Source organism: Oncorhynchus mykiss, chromosome 12 (genome assembly GCF_013265735.2).
Source record: "Oncorhynchus mykiss isolate Arlee chromosome 12, USDA_OmykA_1.1, whole genome shotgun sequence".
NCBI classification, from domain to species: Eukaryota; Metazoa; Chordata; class Actinopteri; order Salmoniformes; family Salmonidae; genus Oncorhynchus; species Oncorhynchus mykiss.
The window spans coordinates 84,924,263-84,943,580 of NC_048576.1; the positions used below are offsets into that span (position 1 = coordinate 84,924,263).

At 40.4% G+C, this 19,318-nt stretch overlaps 1 protein-coding gene across 26 annotated transcripts in view; it reads right to left on the reverse strand.

Annotated features, from left to right (window-relative positions):
• Positions 1-19,318, reverse strand: part of cacna1aa (calcium channel, voltage-dependent, P/Q type, alpha 1A subunit, a) — a 177,668-nt gene that overhangs the window by 65,051 nt on the left and 93,299 nt on the right. For all 26 annotated transcript variants that reach the window (XM_036938866.1, XM_036938880.1, XM_036938883.1 and 23 more), the window contains 2 exons: positions 13,293-13,457; positions 11,743-11,853 (listed from right to left, as the gene is read on the reverse strand). In XM_036938866.1, the coding sequence (XP_036794761.1) occupies positions 11,743-11,853; positions 13,293-13,457 (276 nt within the window). The remainder of the gene's footprint in view (positions 1-11,742; positions 11,854-13,292; positions 13,458-19,318) is intronic.

Consider the following 19,318-nt stretch of genomic DNA (forward strand, 5'->3'; position numbering starts at 1 on the left):
CTGTGCATTAGGACAGAACAAATTAAAACACCATACTCTGTGCATTAGGACAGAACTAATAAAAACACCATACTCTCTGTGCATTAGGACAGAACTAAATAAAACACCATACTCTCTGTGCATTAGGACAGAACATACTCTCTGTGCATTAGGACATAACTAAATAAAACACCATACTCTCTGTGCATTAGGACAGAACTAATTAAAACACCATACTCTCTGTGCATTAGGACAGAACCACATAAAACACCATACTCTCTGTGCATTAGGACAGAACTAATTAAAACACCATACTCTCTGTGCATTAGGACAGAACATACTCTCTGTGCATTAGTACATAACTAAATAAAACACCATACTCTCTGTGCATTAGGACAGAACTAATTAAAACACCATACTCTCTGTGCATTAGGACAGAACCACATAAAACACCATACTCTCTGTGCATTAGGACATAACTAATTAAAACACCATACTCTCTGTGCATTAGGACAGAACATACTCTCTGTGCATTAGGACAGAACTATTTAAAACACCATACTCTCTTTGCATTAGGACAGAAATAATTAAAACACCATACTCTCTGTGCATTAGGACAGAACTAATTAAAACACCATACTCTCTGTGTATTAGGACAGAACTAATTAAAACACCATACTCTCTGTGCATTAGGACAGAACTAAATAAAACACCATACTCTCTGTGCATTAGAACAGAACATACTCTCTGTGCATTAGGACAGAACCACATAAAACACCATACTCTCTATGCATTAGGACAGAACTAAATAAAACAACATATTCTCTGTGCATTAGGACAGAACTAATTAAAACACCATACTCTCTGTGCATTAGGACAGAACATACTCTCTGTGCATTAGGACAGAACTAAATAAAACACCATACTCTCTGTGCATTAGGACAGAACCACATAAAACACCATACTCTCTATGCATTAGGACAGAACTAAATAAAACACCATACTCTCTGTGCATTAGGAAATAACTAAATAAAACACCATATTCTCTGTGCATTAGGACAGAACTAATTAAAACACCATATTCTCTATGCATTAGGACAGAACTAATTAAAACACCATACTCTCTGTGCATTAGGACAGAACCACATAAAACACCATACTCTCTGTGCATTAGGACAGAACTAAATAAAACACCATACTCTCTGTGCATTAGGACAGAACATACTCTCTGTGCATTAGGACAGAACTAAATAAAACACCATATTCTCTATGCATTAGGACAGAACTAATTAAAACACCATATTCTCTGTGCATTAGGACAGAACTAAATAAAACACCATATTCTCTGTGCATTAGGACAGAACTAAATAAAACACCATACTCTCTGTGCATTAGGACAGAACTAATTAAAACACCATACTCTCTATGCATTAGGACAGAACTAAATAAAACACCATACTCTCTGTGCATTAGGACAGAACCACATAAAACACCATACTCTCTGTGCATTAGGACAGAACATACTCTCTGTGCATTAGGACAGAACTATTTAAAACTCCATACTCTCTGTGCATTAGGACATAAATAATTAAAACACCATACTCTCTGTGCATTAGGACAGAACAAATTAAAACACCATACTCTGTGCATTAGGACAGAACTAATTAAAACACCATACTCTCTGTGCATTAGGACAGAACTAAATAAAACACCATATTCTCTGTGCATTAGGACAGAACTAAATAAAACACCATATTTTCTGTGCATTAGGACAGAACTAATTAAAACACCATACTCTCTATGCATTAGGACAGAACTAATTAAAACACCATACTCTCTGTGCATTAGGACAGAACTAAATAAAACACCATATTCTCTGTGCATTAGGACAGAACTAATTAAAACACCATACTCTCTGTGCATTAGGACAGAACTAAATAAAACACCACATTCTCTGTGCATTAGGACAGAACTAATTAAAACACCATACTCTCTGTGCATTAGGACAGAACTAAATAAACATCATATTCTCTGTGCATTAGGACAGAACTAATTAAAACACCATACTCTCTGTGCATTAGGACAGAACTAAATAAAACATCATATTCTCTGTGCATTAGGACAGAACTAATTAAAACACCATATTCTCTATGCATTAGGAAATAACTAAATAAAACACCATATTCTCTGTGCATTAGGAAATAACTAATTAAAACACCATACTCTCTGTGCATTAGGACAGAACATACTCTCTGTGCATTAGGACAGAACTATTTAAAACACCATACTCTCTGTGCATTAGGACATAAATAATTAAAACACCATACTCTCTGTGCATTAGGACAGAACAAATTAAAACACCATACTCTGTGCATTAGGACAGAACTAATTAAAACACCATACTCTCTGTGCATTAGGACAGAACTAAATAAAACACCATATTCTCTGTGCATTAGGACAGAACTAAATAAAACACCATATTCTCTGTGCATTAGGACAGAACTAATTAAAACACCATACTCTCTGTGCATTAGGACAGAACTAATTAAAACATCATACTCTCTGTGCATTAGGACAGAACTAATTAAAACACCATACTCTCTGTGCATTAGGACAGAACATACTCTCTGTGCATTAGGACAGAACTAAATAAAACATCATATTCTCTGTGCATTAGGAAATAACTAAATAAAACACCATATTCTCTATGCATTAGGACAGAACTAATTAAAACACCATACTCTCTGTGAATTAGGACAGAACTAATTAAAACACCATACTCTCTGTGCATTAGGACAGAACATACTCTCTGTGCATTAGGACAGAACTATTTAAAACACCATACTCTCTGTGCATTAGGACATAAATAATTAAAACACCATACTCTCTGTGCATTAGGACAGAACAAATTAAAACACCATACTCTGTGCATTAGGACAGAACTAATTAAAACACCATACTCTCTGTGCATTAGGACAGAACTAAATAAAACACCATACTCTCTGTGCATTAGGACAGAACATACTCTCTGTGCATTAGGACATAACTAAATAAAACACCATACTCTCTGTGCATTAGGACAGAACTAATTAAAACACCATACTCTCTGTGCATTAGGACAGAACCACATAAAACACCATACTCTCTGTGCATTAGGACAGAACTAATTAAAACACCATACTCTCTGTGCATTAGGACAGAACATACTCTCTGTGCATTAGGACATAACTAAATAAAACACCATACTCTCTGTGCATTAGGACAGAACTAATTAAAACACCATACTCTCTGTGCATTAGGACAGAACCACATAAAACACCATACTCTCTGTGCATTAGGACAGAACTAATTAAAACACCATACTCTCTGTGCATTAGGACAGAACAAATTAAAACACCATACTCTGTGCATTAGGACAGAACTAATTAAAACACCATACTCTCTGTGCATTAGGACAGAACTAAATAAAACACCATATTCTCTGTGCATTAGGACAGAACTAAATAAAACACCATATTTTCTGTGCATTAGGACAGAACTAATTAAAACACCATACTCTCTGTGCATTAGGACAGAACTAATTAAAACATAATACTCTCTGTGCATTAGGACATAACTAAATAAATCATCATATTCTCTATGCATTAGGACAGAACTAATTAAAACACCATACTCTCTGTGCATTAGGACAGAACTAAATAAAACACCATATTCTCTGTGCATTAGGACAGAACTAATTAAAACACCATACTCTCTGTGCATTAGGACAGAACTAAATAAAACACCATATTCTCTGTGCATTAGGACAGAACTAATTAAAACACCATACTCTCTGTGCATTAGGACAGAACTAAATAAAACATCATATTCTCTGTGCATTAGGACAGAACTAATTAAAACACCATACTCTCTGTGCATTAGGACAGAACTAAATAAAACATCATATTCTCTGTGCATTAGGACAGAACTAATTAAAACACCATATTCTCTATGCATTAGGAAATAACTAAATAAAACACCATATTCTCTGTGCATTAGGAAATAACTAATTAAAACACCATACTCTCTGTGCATTAGGACAGAACATACTCTCTGTGCATTAGGACATAACTATTTAAAACACCATACTCTCTGTGCATTAGGACATAAATAATTAAAACACCATACTCTCTGTGCATTAGGACAGAACAAATTAAAACACCATACTCTGTGCATTAGGACATAACTAATTAAAACACCATACTCTCTGTGCATTAGGACAGAACTAAATAAAACACCATATTCTCTGTGCATTAGGACAGAACTAAATAAAACACCATATTCTCTGTGCATTAGGACAGAACTAATTAAAACACCATACTCTCTGTGCATTAGGACAGAACTAAATAAAACACCATACTCTATGTACATTATGACAAAACTAATTAAAACACCATACTCTCTGTGCATTAGGACAGAACTAAATAAAACACCATACTCTCTGTGCATTAGGACAGAACTAATTAAAACACCATATTCTCTATGCATTAGGAAATAACTAAATAAAACACCATATTCTCTGTGCATTAGGAAATAACTAATTAAAACACCATACTCTCTGTGCATTAGGACAGAACATACTCTCTGTGCATTAGGACAGAACAAATTAAAACACCATACTCTGTGCATTAGGACATAACTAATTAAAACACCATACTCTCTGTGCATTAGGACAGAACTAATTAAAACACCATACTCTCTGTGCATTAGGACAGAACTAAATAAAACACCATATTCTCTGTGCATTAGGACAGAACTAAATAAAACACCATATTCTCTGTGCATTAGGACAGAACTAATTAAAACACCATATTCTCTATGCATTAGGAAATAACTAAATAAAACACCATATTCTCTGTGCATTAGGAAATAACTAATTAAAACACCATACTCTCTGTGCATTAGGACAGAACATACTCTCTGTGCATTAGGACAGAACTATTTAAAACACCATACTCTCTGTGCATTAGGACATAAATAATTAAAACACCATACTCTCTGTGCATTAGGACAGAACAAATTAAAACACCATACTCTGTGCATTAGGACATAACTAATTAAAACACCATACTCTCTGTGCATTAGGACAGAACTAAATAAAACACCATATTCTCTGTGCATTAGGACAGAACTAAATAAAACACCATATTCTCTGTGCATTAGGACAGAACTAATTAAAACACCATACTCTCTGTGCATTAGGACAGAACTAATTAAAACATCATACTCTCTGTGCATTAGGACAGAACTAATTAAAACATCATACTCTCTGTGCATTAGGACAGAACTAATTAAAACACCATACTCTCTGTGCATTAGGACAGAACATACTCTCTGTGCATTAGGACAGAACTAAATAAAACATCATATTCTCTGTGCATTAGGAAATAACTAAATAAAACACCATATTCTCTATGCATTAGGACAGAACTAATTAAAACACCATACTCTCTGTGAATTAGGACAGAACTAATTAAAACACCATACTCTATGTGCATTAGGACAGAACATACTCTCTGTGCATTAGGACAGAACTATTTAAAACACCATACTCTCTGTGCATTAGGACATAAATAATTAAAACACCATACTCTCTGTGCATTAGGACAGAACAAATTAAAACACCATACTCTGTGCATTAGGACAGAACTAATTAAAACACCATACTCTCTGTGCATTAGGACAGAACTAAATAAAACACCATACTCTCTGTGCATTAGGACAGAACATACTCTCTGTGCATTAGGACATAACTAAATAAAACACCATACTCTCTGTGCATTAGGACAGAACTAATTAAAACACCATACTCTCTGTGCATTAGGACAGAACCACATAAAACACCATACTCTCTGTGCATTAGGACAGAACTAATTAAAACACCATACTCTCTGTGCATTAGGACAGAACATACTCTCTGTGCATTAGGACATAACTAAATAAAACACCATACTCTCTGTGCATTAGGACAGAACTAATTAAAACACCATACTCTCTGTGCATTAGGACAGAACCACATAAAACACCATACTCTCTGTGCATTAGGACAGAACAAATTAAAACACCATACTCTCTGTGCATTAGGACAGAACATACTCTCTGTGCATTAGGACAGAACTATTTAAAACACCATACTCTCTTTGCATTAGGACAGAAATAATTAAAACACCATACTCTCTGTGCATTAGGACAGAACTAATTAAAACACCATACTCTCTGTGTATTAGGACAGAACTAATTAAAACACCATACTCTCTGTGCATTAGGACAGAACTAAATAAAACACCATACTCTCTGTGCATTAGGACAGAACTAATTAAAACACCATACTCTCTGTGCATTTTCACTAGGCATGTACAGTGGAGAGAACAAGTATTTGATACACTGCCGATTTTGCCGGTTTTCCTACTTACAAAGCATATAATGTTTATCATAGGTACACTTCAACTGTGAGAGACGGAATCTAAAACAAAAATCCAGTAAATTAAGAAATTCATTTGCATTTTATTGCATGACATAAGTATTTGATCACCTACCAACCAGTAAGAATTCCGGCTCTCAGAGAGTTGTTAGTTTTTTCTTTAAGAAGCCCTCCTGTTCTCCACTCATTACCTGTATTAACTGCACCTGTTTGAACTCGTTACCTGTATAAAAGACACCTGTCCACACACTCAATCAAACAGACTCCAACCTCTCCACAATGGTCAAGACCAGAGAGCTGTGTAAGGACATCAGGGATAAAATTGTAGACCTGCACAAGGCTGGGAAGGGCTACAGGACAATAGGCAAGCAGCTTGATGAGAAGGCAACAACTGTTGGCACAATTATTAGAAAATGGAAGAAGTTCAAGATGACGGTCAATCACCCTCGGTCTGGGGCTCCATGCAAGATCTCACCTCGTGGGGCATCAATGATCATGAGGAAGGTGAGGGATCAGCCCAGAACTACACGGCAGGACCTGGTCAATGACCTGAAGAGAGCTGGGACCACAGTCTCAAAGAAAACCATTAGTAACACACTACGCCGTCATGGATTAAAATCCTGCAGCGCACGCAAGGTCCCCCTGCTCAAGCCAGCGCATGTCCAGGCCCGTCTGAAGTTTGCCAATGACCATCTGGATGATCCAGAGGAGGAATGGAAGAAGGTCATGTGGTCTGATGAGACAAAAATGTAGCTTTTTGGTCTAAACTCCACTCACCGTGTTTGGATGAAGAAAAAGGATGAGCACAACCCCAAGAACAACATCCCAACCGTGAAGCATGGAGGTGGAAACATCATTCTTTGGGGATGCTTTACTGCAAAGGGGACTGGACGACTGCACCGTATTGAGGGGAGGATGGATGGGGCCCTCTATCGCAAGATCTTGGCCAACAACCTCCTTCCCTCAGTAAGAGCACTGAAGATGGGTCGTGGCTGGATCTTCCAGCACGACCCAAAACACACAGCCAGGGCAACTAAGTAGTGGCTCCGTAAGAAGCATCTCAAGGTCCTGTAGTGGCCTAGCTAGTCTCCAGACCTAAACCCAATAGAAAATCTTTGAAGGGAGCTGAAAGTCCATATTGCCCAGCGACAGCCCCGCTACCTGAAGGATCTGGAGAAGGTCTGTATGGAGGATTGGGCCAAAATCCCTGCTGCAGTGTGTGCAAACCTGGTCAAGAACTACAGGAAACGTATGATCTCTGTAATTGCAAACAAAGGTTTCTGTACCAAATATTAAGTTCTGCTTTTCCTATGTATCAAATACTTATGTCATGCAATAAAATGCTAATTTTCTGGATTTTTGTTTTAGATTCCGTCTCTCACAGTTGAAGTGTACCTATGATAAAAATTACAGACCTCTACATGCTTTGTAAGTAGGAACACCTGCAAAATCGGCAGTGTTTCAAATACTTGTTCTCCCTACTGTATGTCTGTGTGTGTATTTATCTGTGTTCGTATTTACCTGTGTGTGTCCTCTTTGTTCCTGTTCCACTAAATCTTTACCATCCCTAAAATCCCTGACTCTCCTTTTTATTAGTCTCTCTCTCTCTCTCTCTCTCTCTCTCTCTCTCTCTCTCTCTCTCTCTCTCTCTCTCTCTCTCTCTCTCTCTCTCTCTCTCTCTCTCTCTCTCTCTCTCTCTCTCTCTCTCTCTCTCTCTCTCTCTCTCTCTCTCTCTCTCTCTCTCTCTCTCTCTCTCTCTCTCTCTCTCTCTCTCTCTCTCTCTCCCTCTCTCTCTCCCTCTCTCTCTCCCTCTGCATGTTGGGAGTGTTTGGTGCATGCTGGGAATTGTATGAGCGAGTGCGAGTGTTGTCTGGAGTTTCCTTTTCTTGGTGGTTTGCCTTTTTCTATGCATGATTAATGTTATTAATGTTTTTATTTTTGTGGTAGTATTAAGTATATTGTATTATTCGGAATTGCCCTGGTTTTGGAGGGGATGGTGACCCACATGGGGACGTCGCCCCTGTCACTTCGGCACGGCTTTAGGTGTGTTACTGAAGCTACTGTCACGGTGGAGGAGTTTCTGGTCGCCGTAGGAGAGAAGGTAGGATACGAGAATGTTGCTTATGCGTCACGGATGAATAAAGCGGTGGTGGTTTTTCTTAAAGAAGAGTGTCTTGTAGATCGTATGGTTGAGCATGGTGTACTTCTTAAAGAAGAGTGTCTTGTAGATCGTATGGTTGAGTATGGCGTACTTCTTAAAGCTATGTTTATTCAAGTTACGCAGCTTTTTTCTCCGCCAACAAGGGTAACGATTTCAAATGTACCATCATTTATTCCCAATGAGCTATTGAAGCGCGAGTTATTGCGGTTTGGGAAGTTTGCAAGATCAATTAAGCATTGGGTTGCAAACACCCGGCTTTGAAACCGGTTATGTCTTTTAAAACACCCGGCTTTGAAACAGGTTATGTCATTTCAAACACCCGGCTTTGAAACAGGTTATGTCATTTCAAACACCCGGCTTTGAAACAGGTTATGTCATTTCAAACACCCGGCTTTGAAACAGGTTATGTCATTTCAAACACCCAGGTTTGAAACAGGTTATGTCATTTCAAACACCCGGCTTTGAAACATGTCTTTTCGGCGACAGGTGTTTATGTTTTTAGGCTCACCGGAGTCTGAAATTGGCACATCTGTTCTTACAGTGTCCCAGGTTGGTCGGGATGACTGACCTGATCACTAGCTGGTTCTCTGCTCTGGGAGAGGTTTTCTCTTCCCAACAGTTTATATTTTGGGCCAAAGTACAGGTTTAGTCGAAGGGGTGTAGTTCTCTTGCTTAATTTTGTGTCAGGGGCAGCTACAGTGCCTTGCGAAAGTATTCGGCCCCCTTGAACTTTGCGACCTTTTGCCACATTTCAGGCTTCAAACATAAAGATATAAAACTTTATTTTTTTGTGAAGAATCAACAACAAGTGGGACACAATCATGAAGTGGAACGACATTTATTGGATATTTCAAACTTTTTTAACAAATCAAAAACTGAAAAATTGGGCGTGCAAAATTATTCAGCCCCTTTACTTTCAGTGCAGCAAACTCTCTCCAGAAGTTCAGTGAGGATCTCTGAATGATCCAATGTTGACCTAAATGACTAATGAAGATAAATACAATCCACCTGTGTGTAATCAAGTCTCCGTATAAATGCACCTGCACTGTGATAGTCTCAGAGGTCCGTTAAAAGCGCAGAGAGCATCATGAAGAACAAGGAACACATCAGGCAGGTCCGAGATACTGTTGTGAAGAAGTTTAAAGCCGGATTTGGATACAAAAAGATTTCCCAAGCTTTAAACATCCCAAGGAGCACTGTGCAAGCGATAATATTGAAATGGAAGGAGTATCAGACCACTGCAAATCTACCAAGATCTGGCCGTCCCTCTAAACTTTCAGCTCATACAAGGAGAAGACTGATCAGAGATGCAGCCAAGAGGCCCATGATCACTCTGGATGAACTGCAGAGATCTACAGCTGATGTGGGAGACTCTGTCCATAGGACAACAATCAGTCATATATTGCACAAATCTGGCCTTTATGGAAGAGTGGCAAGAAGAAAGCCATTTCTTAAAGATATCCATAAAAAGTGTCGTTTAAAGTTTGCCACAAGCCACCTGGGAGACACACCAAACATGTGGAAGAAGGTGCTCTGGTCAGATGAAACCAAAATTGAACTTTTTGGCAACAATGCAAAACGTTATGTTTGGCGTAAAAGCAACACAGCTGAACACACCATCCCCACTGTCAAACATGGTGGTGGCAGCATCATGGTTTGGGCCTGCTTTTCTTCAGCAGGGACAGGGAAGATGGTTAAAATTGATGGGAAGATGGATGGAGCCAAATACAGGACCATTCTGGAAGAAAACCTGATGGAGTTTGCAAAAGACCTGAGACTGGGACGGAGATTTGTCTTCCAACAAGACAATGATCCAAAACATAAAGCAAAATCTACAATGGAATGGTTCAAAAATAAACATATCCAGGTGTTAGAATGGCCAAGTCAAAGTCCAGACCTGAATCAAATCGAGAATCTGTGGAAAGAACTGAAAACTGCTGTTCACAAATGCTCTCCATCCAACCTCACTGAGCTCGAGCTGTTTTGCAAGGAGGAATGGGAAAAAAATTCAGTCTCTCGATGTGCAAAACTGATAGAGACATACCCCAAGCGACTTACAGCTGTAATCGCAGTAAAAGGTGGCGCTACAAAGTATTAACTTAAAGGGGCTGAATAATTTTGCACACCCAATTTTTCAGTTTTTGATTTGTTAAAAAAGTTTGAAATATCCAATAAATGTCGTTCCACTTCATGATTGTGTCCCACTTGTTGTTGATTCTTCACAAAAAAATACAGTTTTATATCTTTATGTTTGAAGCCTGAAATGTGGCAAAAGGTCTAAAAGTTCAAGGGGGCCGAATACTTTCGCAAGGCACTGTACATTAACAATATGGAAGACACGAAAGAACAGTATTTGGGGACAGGGGTCTGCGGGTGTGGAGGGAATGCTGGAGGGGATGTTGGCAGCGAGACTGGGGGTTGAGTTTGCCTATTACAACAACATTGATCTGTTTATGAGTATATGGGGTATTCAGAGGCTGTTGTGTAGAGTTAGTGTGGAGGGATATTTGGTGTTGTGTTTTTAATTGATGTGTAACCACGGTTTTGTTTGAGTGTTTATTGTGTTGAGGGTTCCCAGACCCAATAAATGTTATTTAAATCTAAAAACATTCTCTCTCTCTCCCTCTTCCTCTCTCTCTCTTTCTCTCTCTCTCGCACACTCTCTCTTTTTATCTCTCTCTCGCTTCTCAAATTATTCCCCCTCTTCTCCATATATCTTCCCACCACTCTTCCTCAAACGGTCTCCTCTGTGCCTTTCTCCTCTCCTTCACTCTCCTCTCACCCATCCCTCCGCCTATAGCCATTTGTCTCTCTCAATACCCAGGTGACTGCTACAGTACACATAGGTTATTAACTAGGAAAAACAATATTAATCTCTATACATGTATACACATACTACCAGTAGATAGTAGATAGAGAGACAGATAGACAGATCATTAGATTCAATCTAGTTAGTTACATGTAGTTAGCTAGCTGATTAGTTACATTCTCAGATCGCTATAGGACTATACTTTGAGGGCAAGCTTTGGCATGTTAGATTGATAGATTGCTTAGTTAGTTAGTTATATGTAGTTAGTTAGCTAGTTAGTTACATCTAAAATGCATTCCTATCATCATTGGAAGACGTGTGTGTCACACTTACCAGCACTCCAAAGGCGATGATCTTGAGCACACACTCCATGGAGAACAGCGAGGTGAACACGATGTTCAGGTTGGCCAGCACAGCCTCGTAGGCCGGAGAGGCTCCGTCATACTACACACACACACACACACACACACACACACACACACACATGCACACACACACACACACACACCCACATGCACACACACATGCACAAATATTTGCACATGCATGCATTTACAAATATATGCACATAGACATACACAAGTACACAGAAATGCACAATAACACAAATACAGAGACAGAAATAAATGCATAAAAGAATATGACAAATATCATCCAAACACACACAGAGACACAGACAACCACAGACAGAGAGGAAGACACATCCAAACACACACAGACACAGACAACCACAGACAGAGAGGAAGACACATCCAAACACACACAGAGACACAGACAACCACAGACAGAGAGGAAGACACATCCAAACACACACAGAGACACAGACAACCACAGACAGAGAGGAAGACACATCCAAACACACACAGACACAGACAACCACAGACAGAGAGGAAGACACATCCAAACACACACAGAGACACAGACAACCACAGACAGAGAGGAAGACACATCCAAACACACACAGACACAGACAACCACAGACAGAGAGGAAGACACATCCAAACACACACAGACACAGACAAACACAGACAGAGAGGAAGACACATCCGAACACACACAGACACAGACAACCACAGACAGAGAGGAAGACACATCCAAACACACACAGACACAGACAACCACAGACAGAGAGGAAGACACATCCAAACACACACAGAGACACAGACAACCACAGACAGAGAGGAAGACACATCCAAACACACACAGTCACAGACAACCACAGACAGAGAGGAAGACACATCCAAACACACACAGACACAGACAACCACAGACAGAGAGGAAGACACATCCAAACACACACAGACACAGACAACCACAGACAGAGAGGAAGACACATCCAAACACACACAGACACAGACAACCACAGACAGAGAGGAAGACACATCCAAACACACACAGACACAGACAACCACAGACAGAGAGGAAGACACATCCAAACACACACAGAGACACAGACAACCACAGACAGAGAGGAAGACACATCCAAACACACACAGAGACACAGACAACCACAGACAGAGAGGAAGACACATCCAAACACACACAGAGACACAGACAACCACAGACAGAGAGGAAGACACATCCAAACACACACAGAGACACAGACAACCACAGACAGAGAGGAAGACACATCCAAACACACACAGAGACACAGACAACCACAGACAGAGAGGAAGACACATATGAAGACAGATAGAGACACTCACACAGGTTAGCACACACAGAGGCAGAAACATTAGTTAAATCAGATAGATAGATAGATAGATATATATATATATATAGAGAGAGAGAGAGAGAGACTTCCATGTCAAGTTATATGTGTGTGAGTGAAGTGAGGGTATGTATATGAAGTGATATAATCAGGGTGTCCAGGCTTGTTGTACCTTCATCATAAGTACGATAGTATTGAGCGCGATCATAGCCATGATTGTATACTCGAATGGCGGCGACACCACAAACTCCCACATGCGGTACTGGCAGCTTTGCTTGTTCTTAGGCATGTGTCGCGTCAACGGTTTGGCATTAATGGCGAAGTCTATGCAGCCTCTCTGGAAACACACACATACACAGACAGACAACAATGGGTTAATATCTCACTGAAAGTGCTGTGGTCTACTATCCTGATCCTGCAAACCCACAGGATGTGTAGGCTTTTGTTCTAAAGATGAGAAGATATTCATTAACTCTTGGTTGGACCGTTATGACACGGTCTGAACCATGTCATCATATGTCATAACAGCTGATATAACTTGTCATAACCTGTCATAATATGGTCATAACACTGTCATGACCCACATATGTCACCTGTTGTGACATATATTTAATTATTTTATGGCTGGTTATGACACCTACATAAGAGTGTCAAAACCCACATTTCTTCCATTTGTTTGAGTTCCATTTGTTAGAAAGTTTGTAACGTAAGTCCTTTGTTGTTGTAATGAATTCTTTAGTCATGTTTTTTTGCCATCATATTTTAAATGTTTATTTTATTTTTTAAATTTGATTTCACCTTTATTTAACCAGATAGGCCAGTTGAGAACAAGTTCTCATTTACAATTGTGACCTGGCCAAGATAAAGCAAAGCAGTGCGACACAAACAACAACACAGAGTTAAACATGGAATAAACAAGCGTACAGTCAATAACACAGTCCAAAAGTCTATATACAGTGTGTGCAAATGGCGTGAGGAGGTAAAGCAATAAATAGGACATAGTAGCAAGTAACTACAATTTAACAAATTAACACTGGAGCGATAGATGTGCAGATGATGATGTGCAAGTACAAATACTGGTGCGCAAAAGAGCAGAAAACTAAATAAAAACAATATGGGGATGAGGTAGGTAGATCGGATGGGCTATTTACAGATGGGCTACGTACAGCTGCAGCGATCGGTTAGCTGCTCAGATAGCTGATGTTTAAAGTTAGTGAGGGAAATATAAGTCTCCAGCTTCAGCGATTTTTGCAATTCGTTCCAGTCATTGGCAGCAGAGAACTGGAAAGAAAGGCGACCAAATGAGGTGTTGGCTTTGGGGATGACCAGTGAGATATACCTGCTGCTGCGCGTGCTACGGGTGTGTGTTATCGTGACCAGTGAGCTGAGATAAGGCGGAGCGTTGCCTAGCAAAGACTTATAGATGACCTGAAGCCAGTGGGTCTTGCGACAAATATGTAGCGAGGGCCAGCCAACGAGAGCAAACAGGTCGCAGTGGTGGGTGGTATATGGGGCTTTGGTGACAAAACGGATGGCACTGTGATAGACTGTATCCAGTTTGCTGAGTAGAGTGTTGGAGGCTATTTTGTAAATGACATCGCCGAAGTCAAGGATCAGTAGGATAGTCAGTTTTACTAGGGTATATTTGGCGGCGTGAGTGAAGGAGGCTTTGTTGTGAAATAGAAAGCCGATTCGAGATTTAATTTTTGGATTTGAGATGTTTAATATGAGTCTGGAAGGAGAATTTAACAGTCTAGCCAGACACCTAGGTACCTGTAGTTGTCCAGATATTCTAGGTCAGAACCGTCCAGAGTAGTAATGCTGGTCGGCCAGGCGGATGGGGACAGTGAACGGTTGAAAAGCATGCATTTATTTTTACTAGAGTTAAAGAGTAGTTGGAGGCCATGGAAGGAGTGTTGTAATGGCATTGAAGCTCGTTTGGATGTTTGTTAGCACAGTGTCCAAAGAAGGGCCAAATGTATACAGAATGGTGTCGTCTGCGTAGAGGTGGATCAGGGAATCACCCGCAGCAAGAGCGACATCGTTGATGTATACAGAGAAAAGAGTCTGCCCGAGTATTGAACCCTGCGGTACTACCATAGAGACTGACAGAGGTCCATACAACAGCCCCTCTGATTTGTCTGTCTGATAAGTAGTTGGTGAACCAGGTGAGGCAGTCATTTGAGAAACCAAGGCTGTTGAGTCTGCCGATAAGAATACGGTGATTGACAGAGTCGAAAGCCTTAGCCAGGTCGATAAAGACAGCTGCACAGTACAATCTTTTATTGATGGCGGTTATGATATTGTTTAGTACCTTGAGCGTGGCTGAGGTGCACCCGTGACCAGCTCAGAAACCGGACTGCACAGCGGAGAAGGTACGGTGGGATTCGAAATGGTCTGTGATCTGTTTATTAACTTAGCTTTCGAAGACTTTAGAAAGGCAAGGCAGGATGGATATAGGTCTATAACAGTTTGGGTCTAGAGTGTCACCCCCTTTGAAGAAGGGGATGACCGCGGCAGCTTACCTATCTTTAGGGATCTCGGACAATACGAAAGAGAGGTTGAACAGACTGGTAATAGGGGTTGCAACAATGGCGGCAGATAATTTTAGAAAGAGAGGGTCCAGATTGTCTAGCCCAGCTGATTTGTACGGTTCCAGGTTTTGCAGCTCTTTCAGAACATCTCCTATCTGGATTTGGGTGAAGGAGAAGCTGGGGTGGCTTGGGCAAGTAGCTGCGGGGGGTGCAAAGCTTTTGGCCGGGGTTGCAGTAGCCAGAAGGAAATCATGGTCTCGATTATTGTGGATTTATCGGTGGTGACAGTTTTACCTAGCCTCAGAGCAGTGGGCAGCTGGGAGGAGATGCTCTTGTTCTCCATGGACTTTACAGTGTCCCAAAACCTTTTAGAGTTAGAGCTACAGGATGCAAATATCTGTTTGAAAAAGCTAGCCTTTGCTTTCCTGACTGACTGTGTGTATTGGTTCCTGATTTCCCTGAACAGTTGCATATCGCGGGGACTATTCGATGCTATTGCAGTCCGCCACAGGATAATGTCACGACTTCCACCGAAGTCGGCTCCTCTCCTTGTTCGGGCGGCGGTCGACGTCACCGGCTTTCTAGCGATCTCCGCTCCATTTGTCATTGATCCATTTGTTTTGTCTTGTTTTGCACACCTGGTTTTTATTTCCTAATCACACTGCATGTATTCATTCCTCTGTTCCCCCTCATGGCTTTGTGTGATATTGTTTGTGTTACGTGTCATGTTTGACTCACCAGACTGGTGTTCGTATATTCTGTGTTTTGTCACGAGGTGCGTTTATTTGTTTGAACATAATTATTTTGACTGTTTGCTCGTTTGGCACTTTTGCCAATTGGCTGAAGGTTTTGACGCAGTGGCGTCCGTCTGTTGGTTTCTCCTGCCTCAATAAAGTGTGTGCCTGTTCACAACTCTCTGCTCTCCTGCACCAGACTCTACCAGTACGCACACACCTGACAGATAAATAACTTATGAACATCCTGTGTCACTTTACTAGGACTAAGAAAATACACTTTATGACACTGTCAATTAGCATTATGACCATCATAATCATATAAGCCAGATAGGCCTGTCAAGTACATGCCCTCAGTCAAAAAGAGGGTGTCTTGTCCTGATTCTGAAATCTGCTCCTGCATTCATCAACAGAGCATTGGCGTAGGTGCATGCCTGACATCAGCGTGTGCGCAATTATAATTATAATTTAACATGGTCAATTTAAAAACAATTATACAACATACTGTAAACATACTGTTGACACGTAGGCTGTGGTGTAATCAGATGTTTTTCCTTGTGTGGTAGGTTTTGTGGGTTACGACACTCTTATATAGGTGTATATATCTCACAATATATGTCACAACAGGTCTACATATATGACCATATTACAAAAGGTTATGACCGTGTCATAATGTGTTATGTCGCTTGGTATCAAGTAAAGTGTTACCGAAGTTTCCCAATGGGCATGGACATCGATTCAACATCTATTCCACGGTGGTTCAACATCATTTCATTGAAATGACGTGGAAACAACATTGATTCAACCAGTGTGTGAAAATTGATGTTATTGTTACAACCAATGTGTTTCAGCAAATGCCTTCATCAGGCTTTTGTTCTAGTCTAGAACTATTTGAGACCTGCGGGACTAGATTACACCACTGGGGGGCGTTGAACGCCGGCCATCTGTTCTTAAGGAGAGCATGCTAGTCACGGTCCCAACTGAGCGGTCCCAATCTCCCTTGGATGTTTTTGTCACACTCTTAGAAGCCTGGGGTTGTTACAAATAATAGCTACACATTTTTTTACAATTCCCAAGTGGCGCAGTGGTCTAAGACACTGCATCTCAGTGACAAAGAAGTCACTACAGACCCTGGTTCAATTCCAGGCTGCATCATAACCGGCTGTGATTGGGAATCCCATAGGGCGGTGCACAATTGGCCCAGCGTCACCCGGGTTAGGGTTTTTGCCGGGGTTGGCCGTCATTGTAAATAAGAATTTGTTCTTAACTGACTTGCCTAGTTAAATATATACAGTGCCTTGCAAAAGTATTCGGCCCCCTTGAACTTTGCGACCTTTTGCCACATTGCAGGCTTCAAACATAAAGATATAAAACTGTATTTTTTTGTGAAGAATCAACAACAAGTGGGACACAATCGTGAAGTGGAACGACATTTATTGGATATTTTAAACTTTTTTAACAAATCAAAAACTTAAAAATTGGCCGTGCAAAATTATTCAGCCACTTTACTTTCAGTGCAGCAAACTCTCTCCAGAAGATCAATGAGGATCTCTGAATGATCCAATGTTGACCTAAATGACTAATGATGATAAATACAATCCACCTGTGTGTAATCAAGTCTCCGTATAAATGCACCTGCACTGTGATAGTCTCAGAGGTCCGTTAAAAGCGCAGAGAGCATCATGAAGAACAAGGAACACACCAGGCAGGTCCGAGATACTGTTGTGAAGAAGTTTAAAGCCGGATTTGGATACAAAAAGATTTCCCAAGCTTTAAACATCCCAAGGAGCACTGTGCAAGCGATAATATTGAAATGGAAGGAGTATCAGACCACTCCAAATCTACCAAGACCTGGCCGTCCCTCTAAACTTTCAGCTCATACAAGGAGAAGACTGATCAGAGATGCAGCCAAGAGGCCCATGATCACTCTGGATGAACTGCAGAGATCTACAGCTGAGGTGGTAGACTCTGTCCATAGGACAACAATCAGTCGTATATTGCACAAATCTGGCCTTTATGGAAGAGTGGCAAGAAGAAAGCCATTTCTTAAAGATATCCATAAAAATTGTTGTTTAAAGTTTGCCACAAGCCACCTGGGAGATGCACCAAACATGTGGAAGAAGGTGCTCTGGTCAGATGAAACCAAAATTGAACTTTTTGGCAACAATGCAAAACGTTATGTTTGGCGTAAAAGCAACACAGCTCATCACCCTGAACACACCATCCCCACTGTCAAACATGGTGGTGGCAGCATCATGGTTTGGGCCTGCTTTTCTTCAGCAGGGACAGGGAAGATGGTTAAAATTGATGGGAAGATGGATGGAGCCAAATACAGGACCATTCTGGAAGAAAACCTGATGGAGTTTGCAAAAGACCTGAGACTGGGACGGAGATTTGTCTTCCAACAAGACAATAATCCAAAACATAAAGCAAAATCTACAATGGAATGGTTCAAAAATAAACATATCCAGGTGTTAGAATGGCCAAGTCAAAGTCCAGACCTGAATCCAATCGAGAATCTGTGGAAAGAACTGAAAACTGCTGTTCACAAATGCTCTCCATCCAACCTCACTGAGCTCGAGCTGTTTTGCAAGGAGGAATGGGAAAAAATGTCAGTCTCTCGATGTGCAAAACTGATAGAGACATACCCCAAGCAACTTACAGCTGTAATCGCAGCAAAAGGTGGCGCTACAAAGTATTAACTTAAGGGGGCTGAATAATTTTGCATGCCCAATTTTTCAGTTTTTGATTTGTTAAAAAAGTTTGAAATATCCAATAAATGTCGTTCCAGTTCATGATTGTGTCCCACTTGTTGTTGATTCTTCACAAAAAAATACAGTTTTATATCTTTATGTTTGAAGCCTGAAATGTGGCAAAAGGTCGCAAAGTTCAAGGGGGCCGAATACTTTCGCAAGGCACTGTATATATTT